The 26,095-nt window shown below is 47.3% G+C and overlaps 7 protein-coding genes across 7 annotated transcripts; 3 read left to right on the forward strand and 4 right to left on the reverse strand.

The window, feature by feature from the left end:
* Window positions 1-285: 285 nt before the first annotated feature.
* On the reverse strand, window positions 286-1,923 carry UA08_01162 (hypothetical protein; the record flags this gene model as incomplete). The annotated part of the gene is made up of 1 exon (XM_020261136.1): window positions 286-1,923. The coding sequence occupies one exon, from the start codon at window positions 1,921-1,923 to the stop codon at window positions 286-288; it is 1,638 nt and encodes a 545-aa protein (XP_020123283.1).
* A 1,757-nt stretch (window positions 1,924-3,680) lies between these two features.
* UA08_01163 (putative elongation of fatty acids protein 1) lies at window positions 3,681-4,848 on the forward strand (the record flags this gene model as incomplete). Its single annotated transcript, XM_020261147.1, has 4 exons — window positions 3,681-4,073; window positions 4,125-4,194; window positions 4,252-4,464; window positions 4,514-4,848. 4 exons carry the CDS (start codon window positions 3,681-3,683, stop codon window positions 4,846-4,848), a joined length of 1,011 nt encoding a protein of 336 aa, XP_020123282.1.
* Window positions 4,849-6,332: 1,484 nt separating this feature from the next.
* On the reverse strand, window positions 6,333-7,570 carry UA08_01164 (hypothetical protein; the record flags this gene model as incomplete). The annotated part of the gene is made up of 3 exons (XM_020261158.1): window positions 6,333-7,180; window positions 7,235-7,370; window positions 7,442-7,570. The coding sequence occupies 3 exons, from the start codon at window positions 7,568-7,570 to the stop codon at window positions 6,333-6,335; spliced, it is 1,113 nt and encodes a 370-aa protein (XP_020123285.1).
* Window positions 7,571-9,024: 1,454 nt separating this feature from the next.
* UA08_01165 (hypothetical protein) lies at window positions 9,025-11,256 on the forward strand (the record flags this gene model as incomplete). The annotated part of the gene is made up of 4 exons (XM_020261169.1): window positions 9,025-9,498; window positions 9,558-9,886; window positions 9,956-10,027; window positions 10,167-11,256. The coding sequence occupies 4 exons, from the start codon at window positions 9,025-9,027 to the stop codon at window positions 11,254-11,256; spliced, it is 1,965 nt and encodes a 654-aa protein (XP_020123284.1).
* Window positions 11,257-15,308: 4,052 nt separating this feature from the next.
* On the forward strand, window positions 15,309-16,571 carry UA08_01166 (hypothetical protein; the record flags this gene model as incomplete). Its single annotated transcript, XM_020261180.1, has 1 exon — window positions 15,309-16,571. One exon carries the CDS (start codon window positions 15,309-15,311, stop codon window positions 16,569-16,571), a length of 1,263 nt encoding a protein of 420 aa, XP_020123287.1.
* Window positions 16,572-17,317: 746 nt separating this feature from the next.
* UA08_01167 (hypothetical protein) lies at window positions 17,318-20,116 on the reverse strand (the record flags this gene model as incomplete). Its single annotated transcript, XM_020261191.1, has 4 exons — window positions 17,318-18,862; window positions 18,922-19,326; window positions 19,404-19,834; window positions 19,945-20,116. The coding sequence occupies 4 exons, from the start codon at window positions 20,114-20,116 to the stop codon at window positions 17,318-17,320; spliced, it is 2,553 nt and encodes an 850-aa protein (XP_020123286.1).
* A 907-nt stretch (window positions 20,117-21,023) lies between these two features.
* Window positions 21,024-26,005, reverse strand: UA08_01168 (hypothetical protein; the record flags this gene model as incomplete). Its single annotated transcript, XM_020261202.1, has 2 exons — window positions 21,024-25,560; window positions 25,653-26,005. The coding sequence occupies 2 exons, from the start codon at window positions 26,003-26,005 to the stop codon at window positions 21,024-21,026; spliced, it is 4,890 nt and encodes a 1,629-aa protein (XP_020123279.1).
* Window positions 26,006-26,095: the final 90 nt, after the last annotated feature.

The raw sequence follows: 26,095 nt of genomic DNA on the forward strand, positions 1-26,095 counted from the left end.
GTTGAAAGTCTTGCGCTGTCATTACGTAGGTCTGAGCCACCCTTACGCTTTTAATTTGTGATTTCCTACCTAGTTAACTAACTAGGTATCGACGGTCATGACTAAATCAAGGTGACATGGCGCATACAATCTATCCAAAAGTGAATTAGGTACGTAGGCACATAGATACATGGCAGTGATATTTATTCCACATGAAAATTTCGCATCTTTTATGTTATTAAGCAGGTGGTTATTCGCACAGAAAGAAGAATGAAGGAAGTACAGCTAGGGCCCACGAACGCCACTTTAGAGCTTATTAACCTTTAATTGCACGCCATCTCGTGGTCTCAGCACCAACCTCCACATCTTGAGTTCCTCCGGGTCTTGAACCGACTCATCACGGGCGAAAGTGAACTGGCTGAGCAACACACATAGGAGAATCTTCATTTCGGTCTCGGCAAATTTACGTCCGATACAACCCCGTGGTCCTTGGAGGAATGTCATGAAGGCATTAGTCGTGTAGGAATCAGGTAAGTTGTCCCAACGATCAGGATCAAACTCGTCCGCAGTGGGACCCCAATACTCCGGAAGACGGTTAATGGCATTAGCATACACCAGGACTGTTGTTCCCTTGGGGACGATGTATTCGCCGAGTTTGTCGTCTTCCACAAGCTCACGAACAGTCATGGGGATAGGCGGAATGTAACGTAGCGACTCGCGACACACATTATCCATATATGGAAGGTGGTCAGGATCGACCTTGGATGTGTCGACGTTCTCCATGGTATTGGGATCGAAAAGAAAGGGATAGTGTTGGCGAATTTCGTCACGAAGCTTCGACTGAATGTCGACATGTTTTGACAGAAGGTGAAGAGTCCAAGTAACGCCGGTAGCGGTGGTATCGTGGCCAGCCCCGAGGAAGGTCATAACCTGGTCACGCATGGTCTCAAAGCTAAGACCAGCTTCACCGGAGGCTTGTAGTTTGAGGTTATCGCGAACCAGTAGAGAAAGGATGTCTTTATCTGCAGGGTTGGCCGAGGCTTGCTTATCCTTGATGATTTTCGTGGCAGAGCCAAGAATGATACCGCGCGAGGCTTCCATATCACGGTTCATTTTCGCGGGAATATACTTGGTCAAGGGGAAGAGAGTCTGTAGGCCATGCATCAGGCGTGAAAGTCCATCAAAGACGAATACCTTGCGATAGGCTTCTCTCAGAGGGGTGTCCGGATTCTCAAGGGAGTTGACATTGGTACCAAATCCAGCCTCGCTGATGATATCAAGTGTCGTTCGGTTAAGCCACTCTAGGACCTCAAAAGTTCCGGACTTCTTGTCCTTGGACAAGCCAATCTCTTGGTTCCAAAGCTTGGCCATAAGGAAAGACTTGCGCCAGAAAATAGGTGCCAAGGTTCGAATAGAACCGATTGAGAAGCCCGGTGTTAAAGCTTTGCGCTGGTGAACGTGCGAAGTGCCCTCGGCTAGAAGGATTCCCTCGCCCAAAATACGGGTCATCCATTTCCGTGCACCAACGGGCTTGGGGTAGTTGTATGGGTTCTTAACAGTCATTTGCTTCAGGGCATCATCGTCTGCAATGGACAGGCGTTCGGTACCTAGTGGGAAGAAGTAGCGGACAATAGGCCCGTACTGCTTGTGCCAATTACGTTGACACACGCCTACTTCGTTGCCAATGATGTCGAATAGCTGACCGTAGAGAGGATTTCCTGGCACAGTAGGCACATGACGAAGTGGAGAGACATGGTAAGGATAGACCCAAGACCAGTATATGACATAGCTTGGAATTGCAATGGCATACAAGAGAATGAGTGCAGCAGCGGTGCTGACAGAGGAGACCCTGGATACAACACCGGCGGCAAGAGTAGATGTAAGCATCAACGGCATAAACCGTGGCCGGAAGGGAGCCACGCTGGCGGTTTTCTGGGCCGCCATGTTGCGCAGAAACAAAAACAAAAGACAATGTGCAAGTACAACTTTTGCGAGTTCCAGTGCACACAGACCCAGGACCTGCGTCTAGGTAGAGAGTAGGGGGCAGCACAGTTACTAGATATATTCGAGGATTGGTCTGTTCAATGTCGCTGGAGCCTCAGCCCACCCGGACAGGCGTGTTCCATGATGTGGACAGCGCAAAAAGGGGCAGTGGGAGCAATCTCCTGCACGGGTGTTATCTGTATCTGGAGATTGGCTCATTTTTCTGGGCCAACCGAAAGGGAAGCAGTCGTATCTACTCAGGGCTTTCCGTTTGAGGTCGGCGATAGGACCTCGCTTGTGCTCCATATCAGGGGAACAATCACATTTGGCTTGCGCCCCCGAAGTCAAATCCGTCCAGACTACAACTGCAAGGCAGCGATGCATATAGAAGACTATAGAACCTTGAGAGACAAAGGGGATGCGTCTCTGCATATGATGTGTATTCCCATCCCATGCCCAGTTGTATCGTACTGTGACATTGTCGTACTGTCATTTACCGCGAATTACCATGTTAGTTGGTACGTACCAGGGAGGATCTACAGATCCAGCCAGCCCCACCAGGCTTGTTGCTGGTCTCCACATGTGCATTGACGCCTGGTTATTGGCTAATCGGGAACTGCCAACGATAAGCTCGTTCAGCCCTAGCGCATACCGTCGCCGGCTGGGCTTGAGATGTGTCTTACTATGAGGATTCCAATTTATTCATTCAGGACGCATTTACCCCATGGTTATCATTTGTTGTTTGCTATGTGCGCATTATCTAGTCCGGATCCAGATGGGCTACCTGCGTACCGCACTTACGGTACGGCATATACGAGCAGCCAACTAGTGCATGGCATCCTTGCATTACATAGTATTATGCAGCATAAAAAAGTACGCATCGCCAAGCTTCGCTTCGGTAGGACGAATGCTAACTGGCTGAGGACGGAGGAGCAAGTAAACAAACTGCGTATGACGCCATGTGTAACCGCGTAATTCAGGCATTACGGCTGACTCGGCAGGCGCCTTCCTTCCTTCCTCATCGATTACTCCGGGTGCGTAGTTTCCCTTCCAAGCACCTTCCTGCATGTGCGCTGCATGGAGCGCCTTCACGCTATTGATCCGTCGACAATCAACCTCCCTTTCTTCTTCCTCTTCCTCCTCCATTCGCATCATCCTGGACGGTCTTCGCATACCCTCTCATCGCTCCTTTCTCCTATCTCTCGCGTCTCTTCGTCCCGCAATTGCACAGGTGTCATAAAGAAAAAAAAGAAAAACCACCAAGCCATCGGTTGCCCTACTGCCCGGCCTTGCTGTGCTCGCCTGCAAGGTTATCTGTCTCGCGCCGCTGTCCGTGAGCTGTGCCAGATGCCACGGTAGATGCATCCAATGCCAGACCGATAGTGCGCACAGTCAGCTCTCCAGATCCTCCAAGGTGGGTCATCAAGGAATTTTTTGCGGTAATTGATGTCTTATCCCTCATGCCCCTGTCCACTCGATGTCTTTTGGCTTGTCTTGACCTTTGTTTATATATCGTGGGCCTTGGTCTCAATTTCCACCCTTGTCTGTTCTTGCCTGTGTGTCCTGTTTGGCTGTGATCCGTTGTGCAGACTAAAGCTGACGGCTTGAAGGTCTTTGGTAGGAAGAGGTCCTGCTGACTTTTTGAACTCCGGTGTACGATTTGACTCAACACAATCTTCCATTCTTATTATTTTATTGCACATACTTCTCCCGTCGATATGTCGGCTACAGCCATCGATTCTGTGTACGGGCCCGCCCTTCTCAAGCCATGGTCGATATTCAACCAAGCATGGACTGCGATCAAAGGCTACCCCGCGAATGATTTTCAATTCGTCCAGGGCAAGACACCCATGAGTACCTTCAAGGAAACCGGTGTTATGATAGCTTTCTATTACCTCACAATCTATACCGGATGGAGGTGGATGAAGAACCGCGAGCCTTACAAGCTTTCTACCCTGTTCAAAATACACAACTTTGTATTGACTGCTGTCAGCGGGGGTTTGCTGGTCTTGTTCCTTGAACAGCTTGTTCCTTCTCTCTGGAACCACGGCCTTTACAATTGCATCTGCAGTAAGCCAGGATGGACCGATCAGCTAGTAGTTCTCTATTACGTGCGTTCTTCTAAAATCAATTCGGGTGGTCTCTGCTAATCACAGGAGCAGCTGAACTATCTTACCAAATATGTGGAGCTGCTGGACACCGTTTTCCTCGTCCTCAAGAAGAAACCACTGAGTAAGGCAATCACACAATGTTAAAAGATCCCAGGACGTGACTGACAAATGTTTGCAGCGTTCTTGCATACCTATCATCACGGAGCTACCGCATTTTTGTGCTGGACGCAGCTCGTTGGCAAAACTCCTGTATCATGGGTTCCGATCACACTGAACTTAACCGTCCATGTGGTTATGTATTGGTACTACTTCCAAAGTGCTCGTGGTATCCGCGTGTGGTGGAAAGAGTGGATTACTCGTCTGCAGATCACTCAATTTGTTCTTGATCTTGGTGAGTTGACCGTCGTCACCGATGTCGTCAACACTACTGACACCCATAGGATTCGTTTACTTCGCCACATGGGATTTCTACGCCGATGAGTGGGGACTTCACGGTCTGCACCTTGGACGCTGTGAGGGTTCGCTGTTCGCAGCAGTCACCGGCTGTGCAACTCTCACCTCATACCTCGTTCTTTTCATCCTTTTCTATATCGCCACTTATCGGAAGCCCAGCACTCGGGCCCGCAAGGGTATTGCCCCAAAGAAAGATCAGGCCGTCACTGCCACCGGAAGGGCCGCAGAAACATTGAAGTCAGCCCGTAGCCGCTTTGGGCAATCCAGCATAGACTCGGTCGAATCCACCACCAAGGGACAGTGGGCAGTCTCTCGGGATTGATTTTGATACACCTATTGGGAGCCGCAGTCCATACGGCCACATCATGTCAACAAGGTTGTCAAAGTATTAATCGCCCACGTTTTCTAATTAATTCATGCATAGAAACTTTGCTGAACAGTCATTGTTGTTGGGCCACTGTTGATGTTGTATTCAAAAGCTAGTCTTAATCACACATTCTCCTTGAAAACTATACTAATAATGCCACGAATTACATTCATTTCTAAACTACTTGTTAAATTTCCTTTAACCTTGAAATGTTCATAGATATGCGGAAAGCATAAGGCTGTATATGTCGGTCAAAGCGGCCTTGGTTTTTTCCAAGGAACCACACCTTGATAAGGTATGAAAATTATTTTATAGCTACACTTTTTAAAGTTCAATCATGCAGATGCGCTTACAAATCATTACGAATAGTGGAATCGACGAGCAATCAGTCGGTCAGTGGATTAATTGACATAGAGTACACATGTCACATTTCGGCATCCATCACGGTAATGGTCTGCATATGCAGATAGCACGTACCTATGTGCTTCTTCAGCTAGTCCATGAACTCAGTTATCGTATTTACTGGCACGCTCGTATCCACGTATGCATATATTGCTAGGTATAGGACTTTCTAAGGTGGAATTCATTAGTCAAGGCATGAGGCATTTAACTATTTGATTTAGGTCTGATAAAGACACATATCTTACATACCTAACTAAAAGCTAAAACCAGACACATAACGAAGAACCACCTATGCAATGAATATGTGTCTTAGAGTTTAGTCTGTCAGCTCATGACTATCTCAGGTGTGAGTTGTGTCTGTCAATACATGCAGTTCCTACTTCGCTTACTTGACAGTTTGCCATTTACGGGTCAATCAGTGCATACAGGCAAATTAGCATTCGAACTTCAGTCAAAAGTGCAGTTCATGTAATCGTTGGATGTATGCAAAGTCACTCAAATATGCATTGATTAGCTGGAGCTGCAAGGTCTCTCAGTGGAGGTTTGTCAGGTCATGTATAATCTAGGACTTCATGGTACACATGAACAAGGGGTTGGAGTACATGCATCCGATGACCTTCTTTTTTTCATTTGTAATGATAGGACAAAGCAAATAACAGTTTATTGATGCGTCATATGTAGGTCAATGCAAGCTGTTGAAACTATCTATCCGGGCAAATATGATAATCCATGCTAGTCGAATGAATCCGGAAGAGAAGTTGGGGGGGGGGTAAATAAAATATAAAATGAAAAAGAAAGAACGCGATAGAAAGACCATGAGTCGGAAGGAGAAGGGAAACAAAAGGAACGATAAAAGAGGCAGTCTGCCATGAAAGAAATGACTGGATTAATCCTGGCTGTTCGAGTCAGCATGCATGGCGGCTGCATGTTTGTACATGATGCACGTTCCGTAGGGCATCAAAGAGCGCATTTTAGATAAGAGAGGGATTTTCCGTCAGCAAAGGTAGAAGCTAGAGAGGACTGCGAACTCTAGCTATCTACCACAAATCCCTGCGCAGAGCCAAGGCATCGGTATCAGCGGTGAACACACCGTGCAGCCGGTCCATTTCGGCCAGGCTTCGGGCAATCTCCATGCCTCGCTGACGCTCTTGTTCCACTTTTTCCCACGTCCATTCTTCCCTGGGTTGTTGCTGTTGGGACTGGTTGCGTCGAAGAGGCTGAGGCTGTTTTCCACCGCGGAATCGGCCCTCTTCGGCGATATCCTCGCTCTCGAGGGAGAAATGTGCCTTGAGGGCATCCCAACTGTCTTCGATCTTGGCAATAAGCTTGAATGGGAGATCGTAATATTCCTCGAACTGTTTGCTCACAGTGAGCTTTCCTAAAGGTTCATCGCGGAGTTTGGCTACAACATCCTCCTGGCCGGGTTGTGGAGGCAGCAGACCAGAAACTTGGAGCATGATCTCAGGTGAAACAGTCCGACGTCCCTTTTTCCATACACACTTGCTCAGTGCCGAGGCAAAGATGGCGTCTTCTTTTCTGGCAAGATCGTTGAGTTTTCCCTGTCGAGAACTGTAGTTCTGCGGCAACAATGTAAAGCTTCGAGGCCGATGAGTGTCCTTCCGAACGAAATGGGTAACCGTGTACATCCATTTCTCATCCCATGATAGTACTCGTGTCCAAATCTCATAGCTTTGAAAGGGTTTTACTTCTTTTCGGAACGTGCAGCTTACCGCACCAAGGGCCAGGCCTATCAAGTCATCGGAAACTCCCAGTATTCCGGTCCTTCTTGGGGCATTTCTAGCGTAGTCGACACCACTGGAAAAGAGTGTGCACATAAGATGCGCGCGCGCAATATCTAGATCGGCGAAATATGTACTATTTGATTCTATATCATTCATATCAGATCTATTCGATAGGCTTATTTATGCGGGGGACATACTGTGGAAATTGTAATCCAACTCGCAGAGAGCATTTCCTGACGACAGTATCAAAGGCTGAAAAAGCTGGGCTGGAGAAGGACCATCTTTTGATCTATTTGATCTAAGTAGCCAGCGGTATCCACGAAGTAGACGGATCTGTAAAAGAGTCAGCTTGTGCTACAAACTAGCTCCACCTTTTCACCAGGGTTCTAGACATCAATACTTACATGCCATGCAAAGGGAAGATTCTTGAAGTTTTTCAACAGCAGTAGAGTAATGAGGACCTTCCAAACCAGTGGCCAGGAAATTGCGAGCCAAAAGTCGACTAGATGGAAGGGCTCTGGACTTGTGGCCATTTTTTTGTCGAATTTTCAGGACGTGTTGACAAGAATAGTGGCCTCAATATAGTTGACGCCGTTTAAAGAGTCAACTTAAATTTCTTTAAGCAACTCAAAGAGTCTTCTGAGACGTACAACGAACAAAATAAGATAGACTAAGCCGAATGCTCTCCAGGGACAACAACCCCTTGGCGAAGAGTGTGAGCACGGTGGTGATAACCGGACAGTACAAGATTGGGCCAATAAAGAGGGACTAACTAGGGATCACTTCATATTATTTTTGTTTGAATGTTCGTCCCCTGTGTTCCCTAGCTAAGTAACCCTGGGCCCCTCGGGTCTCTAATCAGCCCTAGATATTGCGTATTTGATATAGGTCTAGGCATGCCCTCACCATCTCTTCCGATACTGTACTACAGATATCCAGCCCTCCCATAGGTCTTTAAATCTACCTGAAGAGGTATTGCGAGATAAACACCCTCATTGATGTCCTTGCATGCATCACTGCCCTTTATGGAACGTAAACAATGCTAGTCTTTCGATTATATTTTGGGCTTGCATAAACAAGACGGACAGACCCGTTCAAATTGATATGTACTGCTCAGCTGCATGGCGCGAAATGAATAAAGAAAGGAAAAACAAATAGATAAGCACTTAGTTGTTCCTGCAGCGTCGATCGAGGGAAATGGAAGAAGTTTAGATTCGACTCAACACCCCAAAAGCCGGGTGTATTTTATTGTGGGACTGTACAGATGTATATGTAATTACCAGTAATCGTCCTGTAGGTGCCGACCCACATTTGCAGGAAGCTAATCTCGTCGACAACGCGAGGGGTCTTTGATAGATTCTTTTCGGGATACATTATTATGCATGACGACGGAGTACACAATATTGTGCTCCTTGTCAGTGGTCCGCTCTCCTTAGATACGTGCCGTGTACATTATGCGTTGCTGTCAATTCTGCAAGCTCCTATCATCGGATGGGCCTCTTGGCCTCGACTGATCATCAAACTTGCTAGATGTATCTCACGTCTAATGTCGACTTGCGTTGACTATGGAAGAAAAACAGATAACCATGTGCCCCCGTATTATCCCTGGCGTCACACCGCCCATGTCCAATTTCTTTCTCAAATGACGCTTAGTCAATAAGGAGTCACCACTGTTATGAAGGGCGCTTGCCGAATAGAATTCTCCAATTACGAATATGCACGTCTTCTCAGGGACGTGCGATCCCTGTGCGGCTATGTTGGTACATTGTAGGGACGGGTTTTCCTCATGTGGGACTCATAGAATGGTGCTGCCTCCTTACGAGATCCTTCTCTCTATTGATATTACTGATCGAATAGCGCTTCGGGGACAAAACTTCTCTCACATTCTTGATTTTCAGATCAATCTATCATCCATACCACAACCATCCGATGCACAACTCTGTCAAACCGCCACTTGCCGACACTTATGGAGCCAGAGCAACCAAAAATGAAACTAGACAAACCTTCCTCTATCGCGCTCGCCGAGGCTAGGACTTCTGAGCCCACCCTCTCGCCTGTGCTTGAGACGCAAGAGGAGGAAAGTACTTTGGAAGAGGAGCGGTTCGCCGACGCTCTAGAGGAACATTCAAACACCGACGATACAGACGAGACGAAAGAAAATAACAAAAGAGACTCGAAGATTGATGATGGTTTTGCAGAAGCACCCCAAATCACTGAAATTAAAGAGCAGTCAGTGATGCCGGATGTACCGGTGAATTTGGAGCATTCACAAAATGCGGAGCCAGTCACAAGCGATCCAAAAAATAATGAGGCACCCCAGACGCAGGTGCAAACAGAGCAAGATGATGAAGATAGCAGTAGCAAACCTGTTTATCCCAGTCAACCTGCTTTGATCCTCTTGATTATTGGATTATGTCTCGCCGTACTACTCGTTTCACTGGACCGAACGATCATCACAACGGTATGCAGACCTCGTGTTTAGATTCAGGTCCGTTCAGAATTTGCTGATAGCTCTCTCAGGCAATTCCAGCCATTACGAATGAGTTCAAGACAACCTCGGCCGTAGGCTGGTATGGTTCCTCTTACCTTATCACTGCTTGTGCGTTGCAACCAACGTATGGGCGCATTTATACGCTTTTCGATGTCAAATGGACTTTCCTTCAGTCCGTTGCCATCTTTGAACTTGGGAGCCTAATCTGCGCTGTTGCGCCAAACTCAACAACCTTAATCATCGGCAGGGCTATTGCAGGTTGGGGAAGCGCAGGAATCATCACCGGTGCATTCGTGGTGGTTGCTTTTGCTGTGCCGTTATCGAAGCGTCCTATCTACACTGCGTGCATTGGTATGATGTATGTTTGAATGACCGCATCCAACATGTATATCAATATAAGCTGAGATTAACTAATATATTATATTAGGTATGGAGCAGGAGCTGCTGCTGGCCCAATCCTCGGCGGTGTTTTTACTGGTATGGTCACTTGGCGCTGGTGGTAAGTATCAAGTCCATGATCATAAAAAGATTACATATGAGATGGCTTATTCAAGTGTCTTGAACAGCTTTTACTTCAACCTCCCAGTGGCAGGTGTCACATTAATTGTCGTGTTCTTCTTTTTTAAAAGAATCAATAGTCCACATGCCCACGAAGGGTATATACAAAGATTAACACAGCTAGACATTCCTGGCACTGCTCTTATTCTCATTTCATTCACCATGCTATTCCTTGCTCTAGAATACAATACCACCGGCTACGCGTGGTCAAGCTCATTGGTCATCGGTCTTCTGTGTGGTTTCGGCGTGACTCTTCTCATCTTACTTGCTTGGCTATGGTACCGTCAAGATAAGGCCATCATCGTGCCAAGTATCATTCTCAGGCGGACCGTCGGAGCAGCGTGTCTGCTAGCATTTTTTATATATGCCGTTCTAATCCTCCATGGCTATTACCTACCCATATGGTTCCAAGCTATCCTAGGGACATCCACTGAAATATCTGGCGTTGATATGCTAGCTTATGTCATTCCAAACTGTGTATTCAGTCTGATGGCAGGTTTATTCATAAACTATGTCGGTTACTTCACTCCACCCGCCATAATGGGCTGTGCAATCGCCACGGCAGGCGCCGGCTTGGTCAGCACTCTTGAACCGACGATGAGCACAGCCAAATGGGCTGGATTTGTTTGCCTAGCAGCTGCTGGCGTTGGTATAGCAGTCCAACAAAGTTTCACTGCTGTTCAAAGTGTACTACGCCTTGAGCAGATACCCATTGCAACAGCCGCAGTGACATGCTTCCAAAGCCTGGGCGGAGCTGTCTTCATCTCAGTCGGAAATAGTATTCTGTCTAATGAGCTTCGCGCGGCCAGTCAGGCGAATGAATTACCGGGTATAGATGTTGCCGCCGTTCTCTCCGCTGGAGCAACGCAGTTTCGATCCACTGTCTCCCCCGACGCGCTACCAGCTTTGATCAATGTTTACAACACTGCTCTCCAGAAAGTGTTCATTGCAGCAATTCCCATGGCAGGTATAGCTTTTGCCTCGACCCTTCTGATGGAGTGGCGCAGCGTGAAGGCTCCAGCTAAACAGATCCCACCGTTGGCTGAACCAAGCTCTTCCGCCGATGCTCCTGTCCTGCCAGATGTGGACGTCGAGACAAGGATATCACCTGTCACTACTAGACTTGGATTTGCATCCAGGTCAACGACTACTAGCCGTGGCAGTAGTTGAACGTACACTCTTACTTAATCCTAATCTCTTTTTAGTCTACATTCTCTATACCACTGCATTTTTATATCTCATCTGTATTACTATCATCACTACTGCACGCCAGAATTCTCTTTATTTCCATATTCTTATTCCCTTATAGATGTGCTCTGTGTTCGAATATCCGTGTATTTTGGTCAAGATGGAACAGCCATCTTCGTGCCTGATTGGGCTCTATGTACATATAGACAATATCCGAATGTCGCTATAATAGAAGTGTCTAATCATTACCTATGTTTCCAATCAACCGATCCATAGTACTTGTTGATATATCCAAAATTACAGATACTGATCCTGACGAATAATCGTAAAATGCTGACATACCAACCTAGGTAGCATCCAGTACCTATCTAGGCAATCTGTGGAATGATATATGGGTCCGGTGCTACATTTTTCAGAATATTTTTTGGAAGATTGTTTATGGGGATAGTCCAGGAAATCAATGGGACATTGAGATGGTCTCAGATATCCCGGTTGTTCGAGCATTGGGTAGATTATAGGTAGTTAAGTATATTTTATATAGATGTCTAGGGAGATGCACGTAACCTTCCACCTGGGCAAGCTCGAAATGCAACCTTAGAATTCAAGCATCAAGTGACTATAGCAGTTTACACAGTATAGTCCAGATATAAAAAAAGACTCAATGACGTGTCAAATGTCAACTCTGCATTGCATTAAGATATAGCATCCATTAGTAACGAAACCCAAAACGGAAAGGGTGGCATCTTCCTCGATATTAGATAATATAGGGTTCATTTCACCGTAGCAAAAACAGAGTGGGGCGCAAATAATGCTTGGACCACTAATTGGATTCGGAGATGAGTAGTTCGTGGACGACTCTGCAAACCTTTCTAGACTGGCCGGAATCATACTAGATCCTAGGATAACGACCTCCTCCCAAGCTGCCATTAAATTGATAATATCCCATCTACTCCGTACACAGACAGAGTACGGGGTATGGAGTGCGTCATCAGGGGATATATTGGAAATTGTGGAGCGCTGATGGTGTTTGTGTTTGTCCTTGGGGGTTTTTTTTTTTTTTTTTTCCCTCGCTAAAAGCTACCCAAAAAGTTTCCTAGATCGCTGAAAATATACTATTTGTGGTACTACATACTAGTTTAAGCAAATCGCTGTGAGCCTGTGACCGTTATTTCTCCTAATGATTTCTAGAAGGTTTTTGTTCGCTGGCGATTATTCGCGATAAACTCAAACGCTGATTGGCCGAACTCCTCCGATGCATACCAATTGGCAATAAGTAAAGACGGATAGATTGTCCCGGGCCTTGGCGGACGCGTGGAAGATAGCTTGTAAGTACGAGTTTCTATTGGCTACATTTGCGGTAGACCCACCCGTACGGGATCCTTGAAATACCCTCTTTCCCGTCCGGGAGTTCCAGAGGTCCATATTTGGTATTTATGCCTGAAAGAGGATGGGTTTATTGTGGGGCCGGATAATGAAGGTCTGGGCATTCATGCACGGACACAGTGGTGGGGCATTTCATTGGCCCCAACGGACCCGCTTCGCTTGCCCTTAAATTAACCTGTCAGCCACATGGCCACGAGCTTCCAGCTTTGCAATCAGTCTTTATTTGTCCGGATCCTGCGATAGGTACGAATACAGACTGAAAGCAGGCTCGTGTAACACCATTGCCCCCTTTGGGTTCTCGCTTGTGTTCGATAAATGTATGATGTCAGTGTCTCATAATAGCGGCGATGCTGTCGTGTAATCTACTAATCTGATATGCCAACAAATATGGGGCTGGTCCTCTGAGGCAGGGATCGTCCGATCAATTCAAAAAAAATGATTCGGGGGAGGCGATTATGTTTATTACCAACTGCTAGGTAATAATACTCCGTACTTGTCGTCGTAAGTCATGGTCATTTAAGCGCGGAAGTCTAAAGCAAACTATTGGCGTTTTAATTATCAGAACGGAGCACTAAGTAGTTAGCACCAATTGCATTGATTCGGACATGCTCATTAGAATTATGAATACACAAACGCTATACGTAGCATACTAAAATTGTGGTCTCAATTTTTGGCCAAGGTTGATATGAATATGCACTCCGTCCCTACCTACCACGTACTACGTAGTTACCCAATATCGCCTAGGGGTTTATATGCCATCATGCAATGATCAATCACAGTGATGAAGCTAGCCGCATAAGGAAGAATTCTTCACCATGATTCATGTGTAGGTCAGTGTTTGCTTCTCCCCATTGCTTTCCCAGGTCTCACTTGCATATACATATACGAAGTACCGTACGAACGGTCCTTCCACTTTGAGTTCTGAGCTGACTAGTACGTAAGTGCTGCGGTTACCAGCAAACATCAAATATTTGATGTTCAGCACGGAATAACTTTCAAGCAAGCCACTGTGCCACAGCGTCGCCGGCGGGCCCAAGCAATCTGAGATTAATACTCCGGAATAGTTTTCAACATGCTCCTAGTAACTTTCCAATTTGGCCTTTCATTTCCGAAAAGGTGAGCCCCGGTCCAACGCCAGGTCTAACTAACGATCTCCGGCTTAGCGCCCGCACATCGCTGCGCTTGCGAAAATGGAAGCTGCAAGCTGGATGTTTCTGCCCGTGCTCCTTCCTTAGCCCGCCAAACTAGCAATTAGGGCAACTGCAGAGGCGGAGGAGGGATCCTTCCTTCCTCGTCTTTCTTCCTCTTCTCTTTTTTTTTTTCTTTTTTGTTTCTGTCGTTGAACTTCGTGGACTCTGGTCTTTTCGCTCCTTCGTCGGTTGTCGTTTCTTTTTCTTGCTTTTTTTCTTTCTCCCTTTTTTGTTTTGCTTTCCTGTCTCTCCTTGACGAAACAGGCTGGCTCCGTGTTTCTATTTACCATTCGCTTCCATTCTATACTCCAAAACGCAGTTGTTTCCTACCTTGCAGGCGTCTTCCCGTCCGCTGCTGGTGCAGAAACGCAGATCGACTGGTACGATCTCGTCCTAACGAGTCTGTCGAATGGAAATGGGCAGTTGCCGCTAGCCAGTCGGTTCTTCCTCAGTCGTCGTGGACTGTCCATTCATTCATTCACTCATTGCTGCTTCGCCATCGCTTGTTCTACTCGAGATTCAAGGTAACATTGGTCTCGGGCCCCAGCTGGGCTGACTTTCTTTCTTCCAATCTCAACAACTTGGCTTCTCGTCTGCTCCTACCGTCGGGGCCTTGGGCTATTTCACTAGCTGGGCTTGTTGCAGTTTCATTTCTCCGTGCACATACACCAATTACGCACATCACCGCAGCGGCTGTCGAGCAGACCTGAAACGGTTTAGCTGACGCTGTATGCCCTACGCTGAAAAAGGTAATTATCGTCCCGCCGAGATCCCCGAAATGCCGTCCTTCATCTTTTTCCACTCTTGCAGCTGGCTGGCGCTTGTCCTCTCATCTCATCCCCGGCCCGATGCTATTCCTCATTGGCCAGCATTCGCGCTTGCGCCTAGATCGCCCAGTGTCCACCATCTAATTCCGTCTTCCCTTCAATGAGAATGCAAAGATGGTCTCTTTGCACCTGTCTACTCCGCTTTTTCCGTTACAAATCTATCACTGCCCACCATGGCCACCTCATTCTTTGCTTGTTGTGAAGGTTGTCTCTGTCACTTGATTCATTGCCCTTATTTTCTCATCTCAAGCAGCTTCCCTCAAGTTTCGCATAGCCGGCAGCAAGCACCGTTTCATATCCCACTTGAAGGCCTTATTCATGTCCTCTAATAAGCTGCTATAGAGTACCGCGCTTCCTTGAGTTTCCCATTCATCTGTCGAAGCTGGTCGTTAACCCACATTCAATCAGCAATAGCATAGTCAATTTTGATCATTTGCAATTATTAATTTACCATATACATGTTTTTTTCTTGAGTTTGCTCACACTAAAATCTTCTAATACAGAAAGAAACGGAATCAAAGGTCCTCATGAATAGCCCGGTGTTCAGCAGTCTATTCTCGTTCCTCCTGGACACCTGCCGCTGCCGGCTCTCTTGATACCATCCCCGCCTCGCAACCACCCCCTAGATAGAAAAATGGATAACAACCCGAGGAGGGAATTACCTCCTCCCGCAGGAATGACTCTGGCACCCGAGCCACCGGTGACATCTATGGTACCTTCGAGTCAGCTCCCACCGCTTCCATCGCAGTGGCACACAGAAGATTCTTTGCGACAGTGGCTTCGGACCAAGGCCGAGGAGGATAGAAGACGGCAGGAGGAGGAGCGCACACGTCAAGAAACCCTAAAACTTGAACAACGCCGGGTTGAACGGAGCATGCTTCATGATGCCATTCAAGCCGGCGTGCCTCCTCAATTGGTGCCATTCATATTCATCGGAATTGGCGGTGGAAATTTGGCTCGTTCGTCGCTAGATGTGGCGCAACAATTGGACCTATCAAGTGTGCAACAGGGACACTCACAGCAACCTCAAAAACGTGCGCCTCTGTCTCAGCAGCAAGCGACACCCGCTCAAAGTACTTCTCGTCACCCTCAACAAAACTTGGACCTTGACTCATCCCAACCTTTACCGTCAGATATTCGTCGAGATAGCCGAACGATCCCACCGAATCCTTATGCTTCTCAAGTTGCTCCTATGCAAGTTTCATCACCATCACAACCTGGGCCAGTATCGCCCCCACAAACGCATGGCTACCGTGGATCGCTTCAACCTACTCGATTGCACGTTGGGGGAGAATCGCAGTCTCATCAGCCTCGCCTGAACGCAAACGAGTTTCATGTTACTCACGTAGGCCCTGCCCAATTTCAACGTGGGATAACAGGATCTTCGCATGGTCCTGTTTCTGCTCCCCCCCCTCACGCAAAGCCCGAAACGCAGCCGAGTCAATCTCCGTCTATACATTTTCACCACTGGGTTCCACCGGGTCAAACGCAGCCAAGTACTCCATCGACCAGAGGCCGGCAGGAGTCATCTACGCGTTCCCACCCCCATTCAGAGTCACAAACTTCTCCAGGACGAAAACGTAAAGCTCCAGGGTCGCATCCGCCACCTCCTCCGCCAACACCACATCATGAACAGGCCTCGCCCGCGCCCTCAACTGCTTCACCAGGTCGTGGGACGCCGATGCAGACCGGACACAATTCGAGTCATTCACGTCAACAGAGTGATCCTAGCCATGGGTTTAGGCATCAGGAAAATTCTGAAACTAATGCCGACAATCTTCAGCGCTACCGACCAACCCGCGAGTCCATCCTGAATCCACTTGAGTCAAGCTCACGAAGAACAAGTACCGATGCACAGCCTGGGTCGACGCACGCGCGATCGGAAAGGGAACATTGAGATGCGTACCCGCCATTTCTATATAATTTTCTTCGTGTCACTTGTTTTATCTCATATACCTTTTCACTCTTGATCTACTCTTTCTGAGTTTTTGAAATAGACCGGAGATGCCGGTAGCTTTCCCCAGTGCACAAGTCCTGCAAAAGGTAATCCCATGGGGATCATGCCCTTCTAGCCAGAAGAACCGAAATGTTGGCGTTTTCAATGGTTAGAGTCCGTCTTTTGGACATTTCTATATACATATATTTTCATGTAACAACATACCACGAGGCCTTGGCAGGAACCGTTCTGGTCTCGTATTTAGATATCACTTTCTTTTTCTTTTCTCCGAAACTTTCTCCGAGAAAGCCGAGAGATGAATTTCGTGTCATATATTCATTTTTCCTGTTACCGCTTGGAAAAGCTGAAGATTTTAAAATATGATTCGATCATAACCCTGTGTAGACCCACACATGCTTCGCGTGTATTGCGTCTTTTCCCAAGGCGACGTAGATTTAAGAATATGTGAAATTCCAGGATTCGTTATATGCACATGTGTATGTGAAAGACCCAGAAAGAGATATGGCCTTGCGTCGTGGAGATTTCTATTCCTGAATGAATCTTACTTGATCATGTCTTCTACCAGTTCTGTTTATATCAAGAATTTGGAGGACTATCAATCAACCCGGACTCTCCACCACCCAGTCGTTACAATAGCTCTGTGAAAGATTCTTCTAGACGAAAGGAGTGTGACAAAAGGATATAGATCACACGCGATCAAAACGGCTCAGTACCTCGGTTGGGACGGTTGGAATGTATTTCCTTGCCCTCTCTCTATTTACCCCGCCAAACCCAGCTCCGTAACTAATCAGCATGTCTGTACTTGTGGGTAGAAGAAACGGGAGTGTCATGGAGGGATCAAGGAGGTAGCTTTCAGGCCCAGAGGATGAAAAATAGTTGTGGCCGGGAGATGACATGATGGGGGAGTGTAGAAAAATGCTGCTTCGAGGTGTTGATGGGCCTTCATTTTCGTGCGTATCGGATGCAGGTGTGATTTCGGGCGCGGAATCGGAAGTTGGATGCGATGTATTTATTTTTTGAGGGCTGGATGGCGAGGATAAAGGTGGCTGAGAAGAGGCTGTAGCAGAAATAGGAGGCTCTTGTAGTTTCATATGTTCGCGATATAGGAGGTCTGGGTCGTGTTCGAGAGAAACGAGAAATTTGGTTGCGTTTTTTGTTAGACCTTTCTCGCCAACCTCTGCACGGTATGATTTGACGGCTTGAAGAAGTTGGTTCGGAGTAAGCTGCTGTAGTTGCAGTAAAGTTGTGATGAGGGCTTCATGATCATCTCCTAACGAGGAAAAACACTGTAGCCACTGTAGCAGCTGTATCACTGGTGCAAGGTGCTTCCGTGCAGCGTCTACTGTAGTCTCGCCTGTTGTGGTCATCGAGCCATTTTCGTAGTGCTCTGGTTGCCTGTTATTGCTCCGAGCCCATTCCTCAATGGCTGATATATTCATCCGAATCTGCATTGCTTTTGTGCGGGCTAGGTACTTTTTGGTTAGCATAATTCGATTGAAAATCTCTGCGCCTAGCCAGTAAAGCAATTGGGAAATGATCTGTGTTGTGATTATCGAATGAACGTCGTACAAGTCCAGGACAAATAGCGTAGACGATAGGAGAGATGTGATATTTCGGGGTGACACCTGTGCACGCCGTTTGGGTGAGGGTGGACGAAATCGTTTCTCGGGAGGTTCAACTTTTGGTTTCGACTTCGATTTGAAGATTTTCCATTCGTTTTGGAAAGTAACGTCATTCAATCCTGGTATTGTTTCATGGTCAAGCATAGCTTGATCTAAAACACGGTTCATTCGGCGTTCGGCGTCGCGAATGATAAGAATAAAAATTTCATTTACTAGTTCCGCTAAATGTAGCTGGAATTCAACCGTGGACTCCATAAGCCCCGGGTCCTTTTTGAGGTAATGCAAAAGCAGGGTAGCATTCGATATCCAGAAGGCCAATATTGTCATATCCCATTGGTGACGCTCCACGACGTCGTTGATCTTGTCTGTTGCAGACAACAAAAGTTGCGCCAGTAACTCGGGACTGGCATGGTAGTGTGCATACCTAGCGCTTAGAAATAATAAGTTCGCGGGTACTGGTTTTTGAGAAGGTGACCGTTGCGGTGTCATGTTGGTAATGATTATGTCCAATATCTTTTCTAGTTCGTTGTCTTGAAAGACAAACATCTGGTCATTCAAGCACCTATCCCACACAAACTCTTGTTGATCGTCTTCGAATTCATCAGGTTCCTATCATATGGAGAATTAGTGTCACGAGATTTCTCGTCATCAGCTTAGATAATACGCACCTCGATTTTCTCATCTAGCCCAAGACTGGACAAATCCACCTCAAGATTCAGTGCGCTTTCTTCCATCATCATACGCCGCTTCATTTCATTCTGAGCCATTTCCTCCTCGAAGCGGCCATGGCTAAATCCAGAGTCGTAAAAATCATCCTCAATGCCCACAGGTCCAATATCGTATCCATTGTCGTGTAGATACTGCGAAATGTCCGTTCCGGGTTGAAGGAAATCCAACGCCGTTCCGCCCGATGATGATTTGATATCAGGGGAAGCCCCATGATCAAGAAGCACTTTTGCTATCGTTTTGTGTCTATTGGTCATGGCCCACATCAATGCGCTCCATTGATTACGATCCTGCTTATCGACAAATGCTCCAGCGTCAAGTAGTGCCGAGACGACTTCTTGATGGCCCTATATTCGTTTTCCATATCAGCAACCAGAAAATTCTTAGGATATAGCATCTCACTTATCGCGTTTGAAGCACTCACAAAGCAACTTGCATATATCAAGGGCACTGTCCCTTCTTCGTCCGGCTTATTAACGTCTACATATTTGCGAGCATGGCCATTAACCAATTTTTGTACTCGTTCAACGTCGCCATTGCTGGCAGCCATATTGAGGCTCTTTTGCAATATAATGCTTTTCTCGTCATCCGGGAGCTTCTCATCCAACGCTATATCGTCTTCGTCTGTGCCCAGGGAATCCATTTCGCGATGTGCTGCTTGCGCCGCTAGCATTTCCAGTAACCTAGCATCACTATCTTCCAATCGTGCTGTAGTATCGTCATCATCTCTGCTATAGTATGACTGTGCGTATCGAGCGCGCAAGTCATGTTCTTCATCGTGAGAATGGTCATCAAGCGTAAGACTGAATGATAATGGCTTAGCGGTGATCGGTGTTGCTAGGTACTGCGATTGTCCTGGACCAGTGATTCAAGTTAGTAGGTACAAATCGAAAGAACCTTTGCTTTTTTTTTCTTCCTTTTTGTTTGCCCGCGGAAGAAGAAAGAGGAATCGAGAGCCCACAAACCTTGCCAGCCGTCGTACATCTCCGTCTCACCCGCGTATTCCGGGGCTCGTCGCCTGTCGTCCAGCGACGTCGGCAAGTCCGGAGGCAATATTCTCGGCTTCTCTAGACCATCTTCTAGGGATTTCCTTTCGTCTGCTGCCTCAAAGGCAGCGCCGTTGTGAGGGTCTCCCATACCCGTCGTCGATTGTGCCGGTGGTGTTTGGACGGAGACCTTGCAACAAGATGTGTGCCCAACTACGACTGCATTTGACCGAGGTAATCATTTGCCATATAAAGCCAGCGCAAGCGGGTTGAAGGGTCTGGGCGCGGTATGGAAAGGACAACAGCGCTGTGTGTCACTCATATGTTTTGGCTGCGAAGAAGTTATCTTAGTTTCGTGGTGGAGACCCGTGGGACATGACGCAGTTCGGCAGTGGTGCCTCAGGCGCGAGCGTCTCGTCTCGTCGTTTCTCGGCGCAAACCAACCGCTTTGCTCCGCTGTTGAAAAATGCGACAGGAAAAATAAGCGACTTGTTAAAAACGTATGAAATTCCACCACAAACCACAAATAATAGTCCAGCTAGCCTGTATATTCACGTTCAAAGAGAATACGGTCTGTTGATGCACGTGACTAGCTGTAATTTACGTGAACAAAATAACGAGTCGTCATTTGCTATGTAGGTGTATATAGCCTTGTATATTTAAATTCGCTTGGGACTTCCTTGCAGTCTTCTCGAGCATTTTCTATTGTCATATATCAAAACTGGGTCTAGGCCCTATCAAATGTGTTTGAAAATCAATTATGTGTAGAACAGGATATTGAACCAATGCGGGATATAAGATGAGAGATAAAGTTGACATAAGATAGATGTAAACATGATGATGGGTATTTTTAGGTAAATTATAATGGACACCAAACGCTCCAAGATGAGTAGATAAAAAAAGTGCTCTCGATGACCGAGGCTTGATGCAAGTCCGAGAAAGGATAGGCATTTAGCCGAGCGTAAAACAACTTGCTAATGTTCTATACTGATATGCGCAGAAACGAGAGTGGGAAATGCATTGTAAATAAAAAACTGCCGATGTGATAGCCATGTTCTTTATTCGAGATTTTTGCTGAAAGCTTGTACTTGATCTTCGGGCAGGGAACCAATCCAGAGGCACTTTTCAACTACGCCGGGAACGGGCTCCAAAGAGTATTTGTTGCTGGCATCGATGAGCCGTAGAAGACACTTAACAATTCTGGCCGATGTTCGATATCGTTCAAAATTGACGAGAGCATCTCCACCACGGGTTCCCGGTATTTGTGATGGTTTCTGAGCGTTGTAGGTGAGATCATGCACATACAATCCAACGAAGGGAATGCAGCCATTTTGTAGATTTGTTGTTTCCATCTCAACTCTCAGCTCATGGAAATTTCGAAGAGGTTGTATCAACGATTCCATATCATCGAGGAGTCGTCTGTCGTTCGAGCTCACTAGAGCCCACGTTCTCTGTAGTCGTGTACAATCCACTGAAGAAAGAGCGATTGCTATTTGCAGCATAGTCGAGTAATTGCACATCTGTCTGGAATGAGCAGCAATATGGATGAATTTGGCTATCGCCCAAGCCCGCTCTTGAATGTCTCGCGTGAGGACAATCTCAGACAGAATCCATTTTACCATAAGGTTGAAACGACCAACAACAAGGTCAATGCCTTTACGCTCCTTTTCCGCCAGGAAATGAACCCAGCTGACAATTGACGGTGAATTGTTGTTCCATTTCATGTCGACAAGATCTTTCCAGTCGACTTCATCCAGAGCTGATTTTTCCACGACCGTAAATTGTTGGGCAAGTAATCTGGAATCATATGCAAGGATAAAAGGAACGTGATCCGGCATCTTGGGGACTTCAATATGTAGTTCGGGAATTCTATTCCCAACACCCGTATTCTCATCTCGAACGTATGCTACACGCTTGCGGTCAACTAGACGTGTTGGAGAGGAGCCAGGAGTCAGTGGCTTCTGGGATCTGATAACAGCTACCTCTTCCCGACAAGGAGAAGTTGTCACCGCTCGTTGAATTGTGATCGGTGGAGAAGGAGGATGTGCAAGAGGATGCGGTGGCATTTCCAACGATTGAGTTGCCAAAGAGTTTGTGCTGCTGGACCTTTCCAAAGCCTCATCCTTCTCGATCAGATCGATAGATATTTCGGATGATATTTCTGATTCGCTGTCCCTATCCCCATGTACTATCGAGGGCGAGTCAAAAGTTCGCTGGATATTCAACTCTTGTCGGCCGGCCATGGGTTCGTCAAATAATTGGAGACTTTGTGGTGAAAAATCAATGCTGTTCGTCAAGTTACTACTTGATGGGTTCTGTGGTAACAAACGATGTGGGGTGGCAGAGGGATGCATAGTAGACAACGGTTTTTTCATGGAATCGTCGCTCAAACCCCTTTCCAGAAGAGGAATAGAATTATATGAAAACTCCGATTCTACAACAGAGTCTGTGTGCGACTGTGCTGACAGGCCTTGAAAACTAGAAGTCACCACTTTCTCCCCCAAGGTCATTGGGTAGGTATCTAAATGACTTGTTCCCGCCCAAGAAGATTCAGAATAACCTCGATCAGAGTAATTCTGGGGAAGCTCGGGATCACGGAGTCTTCCGCCCTCTGGATGACTGTCGGAACCTGTCAGGGACGGCCACTTCCCTTCCAGTTTTAGCAACGTCGACTCAATTCCACCGTCAGCGTCATCTGGAATTCGCGAGAACCCAGCAATAGCCGCTTCAAATGAAGGGCGCAGGTGTTGGGATGAATGAGTGTTAATGAGGTCAAAGCGCGGTGGCGTTGACTGGATTCTGGCTTGAGAGAACCTGGAAAAGCTTCGCCTGAAATAATTACGGGCTGAAGAAGCCAGTGATTCCGTTAAAGATGTGTCCGTTGCAAAGGACTGTGGGCGCAAATCAGTCGCAAGATCATGCACATTCTGAATTTTACGCAAATCACCTCCAGGTCGCCTGCGCAACAGACGGCCTAGTGGTTGTTTCCCTCCCCAGCTCCCAGCCTCACTAGGTGCATCAAGGGACCGACTGATACCACTCTGAAAAGATGCGTACTTACGAAGTCGACTGGATATTGAACGGGTCTTCTCTGGCGCGGGAGACTTCAGAGGATGCTGTGAAGCGCGATCAGAGAATGGAGGTGCCAGATCTTCCACTTCATGCCCGAAGACCTCCAGAGACGCTGCAACTGGAACTACGCCAGTACCAGAAGATAGATGACTATCTCTTCCCGTCGTTGAGGTTGAACTTGGGTTATTTTTGTGTCCATAATCCAGCCAATTGTTCCCCCCTGAGACTACAGGCAAATCCAATCCCGTGTCATCCACAATGACAATAGATTTGCTTCCCATAGTCACGTCGCTCACAAGGCGTTGATGACGTAATTTTTGCGCTCTTAGATGGGACGTTTGGTCATCCAGTACCCCAGGCCTTTTGATTGTAAACGAGGGTGAAGACTGCGGAGGATTAAGGCCAATAGCTTCACGGTAGTCTCTCATACTTTTCTCACAAATATGGTCGGTTCTGAGAGGGGTGTTAGGCTTTAAAAAAGCCTTGCGATCCTTGTGCATCTCGGATTTCAAAGCAACATTCAGAGGTAGTGTGGCTGTCTTGACTCGCGGAGAACGATAAGTAGGGGATCCCACATGGGGTGCAGTATTTGCTCCAAGATTTCTCGTATGTAAAGCACGGCGAATGGAGCCAATGACAGTTTTCAGCGCTGGGCTCGTTCCAAGGGTCCTGATATTGCCTTCAGATGCACTCCGTGCATGATTTTCGCGTAACTCATCTGGAGCTTGAAAGGTAGTAGGTGACGGGGGTACAAATGCAGCAACGCTTGCGTCAACAGGGGGGAAAAAATTCCCGCGTATGAGACTGCCGTTACCACCATCAGAAGTTGGCAATAGAGCTTGCTCTTGCTCATACCTCTCGCCCAATGTTCTAGAAAGTGGGGCACGATCATCTCTGATTGAGTCAGAGAAGCTGCCGCTTCTCTTATGGACGTGGGCTGGAGGGTTTGACGTGGCCGAAGATGTTGGAGGACGTGGTGACGGCTTAATCGAGACTACAACAGGATGGGGGGCATCTAAGCAGCCACCCATCGACATCGACGCCCGGATACTTTTACCTGGCAAAGAACACGACAATGCCTGGACACTTTGCTCACTAGACGAGCCTGGCACACTCTGCGAAGTCCCTGAGGATATTGTTCTCGCATGACTCATATGGCCGTTGGGAATCCGTTCAGCCTTGATTGAATTTGTTGATTGCACCAATGATTGGATACTCAAATGACCAGTGGCTACGGCTTCTTGAGAAGAGCTGCCAACCTCACTTGAGCGGTTGTTGTTGAATCCTTGATCTTTAAAGCCATCACCAGGTAGAGCAGGGTTATCCGGACTCGTAAAAGGTGGACTGTCCCAGTACATCATACATCTGCCGTGCCAACAACGCTTGAGGTCTACCAATATTTTTGCGTCACTGACCTCTGTAGTACTTCGAGCTTTGACATCAGCATACATAGTATTGATTTTATGACAAAACTGAACGCGTAGGTCACGGTTGCCGACAAAATCATCAACAAAATAATTGAGGATCCAATGGCGTAGGGCCGCGAAGGTCCGAATTCGAATAATCCGACCATCGGCCTGTAATCTGTTAATAGCCCACTCCAATCGCGCCAACAACAAACCCAGAAGGCTCGTGGTTGATAGGTAAGAACGAAATGTCAAGAAAAAATCGGAAACGAGTTCATAATCCATGAAGGACTCCGACGAGATTTGTACGATTATACGAGCAGGTGTAGCTGCGCTAATGTCCCGAGTATTTGGAATATATTTGACCACAGCTGAATCGTCAATGTTCTTAGCTAGTATATCGAAGATAGAAGGCTCAAGAGGATGACGCAAAATGTATATGCCGGATCTCTGAGTGGAATTTGAATGCCTATCTTTGGCAGCGGACGGGGTCACTGCAGAAAACAGAGACATCGCCATAGAAAGGGTCCCTTCGGGAGGAGTAAGACCGGGAGAATCGTAGGTTGACGGAACTCGATTTTGGCCACTGCCGCCGGTATTGTCCTTAAGGTATATCGACGAGTGCGTATTATCTGAGACTGAGGTATGTGACGTATGCGTGTAAATTGAGCTCCGCAGCACCGGCGTACCCTCCGTGCTTAATTGTAGTGTTCCTAGGCGATAATGAGGGATGGGTACCTCCAACGCAGGCATAGGTAAACCATCAATCGGTTCACTGGTTGGCTTGTTGGTGTCGAACCGATCGATCACAATGCGAAACTCGTCACCTCCGTCGGATGCAGCTGATTGTTCATATTCAGATATAGTTGAGAATGAATGCGCTCTCCTGTGCGGAGGCTCGGAATCGCTGACGTGGTCATTGGCTTCTTCTATTTCTTCACGGGCATAACTAGGACGGAGCTCAGAAAATTGAGAGGATGACCAAATACTCTGCCTGGGGTCGGGGCCAGCTGAGGCCCTGGGCGGTGGTAGTTTGGTGCTGCTGGCCGGGGCGGGTAAAGTCACTCTCGGGAGGGATTTGCCATGGTGACGCCTGGAACCCGGCTCGACTAAAGGCCTGTTTTCACAATGATATACCTTCGGTAAGCACTCCAATCCAAATCAATAGCACCGGCTGCGGACAGAGGGGAGGGGCGAAGTCTGTTGTACCTGAGGTAGAGCTTCCCATTGTTTCCCACGTTTCCTACTGCGAAGTTGTTATCTCTAAGGCCCGATGGAGTCGTCTCGTGCACCGGTGAGCGCGTAGACAAGCCTTCATTGCTGCCTTTCATACGAAGCAGCAACGATCGCTGTCTCCTTGGTCGGTCTGCTAGTCTTCTGTCGGTCCGTTTGGCCAAACCAGATTGCGTAACGGTATGAGCACGTTGAAGCGTGGACTGTGGCTGATGCAAACGAGGCAATGCGGTCGATATACCTAATGTAGACGCTCTCGAAGACGCGGGTTTTTGTAGGCGAAACTCATCCTTGGGCTCGTCGGTAGATGTATCAAGAGGTCTGGCCATAATGGCGGGACCCTTTTTTTTTCGTCGTGCCAAGGTAAGATACAAGCCGCGAAATCAAGCGCGCACACCTTTGCTCACTTGGTACTTGAG

This window comes from Talaromyces atroroseus, assembly GCF_001907595.1.
Source record: "Talaromyces atroroseus strain IBT 11181 chromosome Unknown scaffold_1, whole genome shotgun sequence".
NCBI classification, from domain to species: Eukaryota; Fungi; Ascomycota; class Eurotiomycetes; order Eurotiales; family Trichocomaceae; genus Talaromyces; species Talaromyces atroroseus.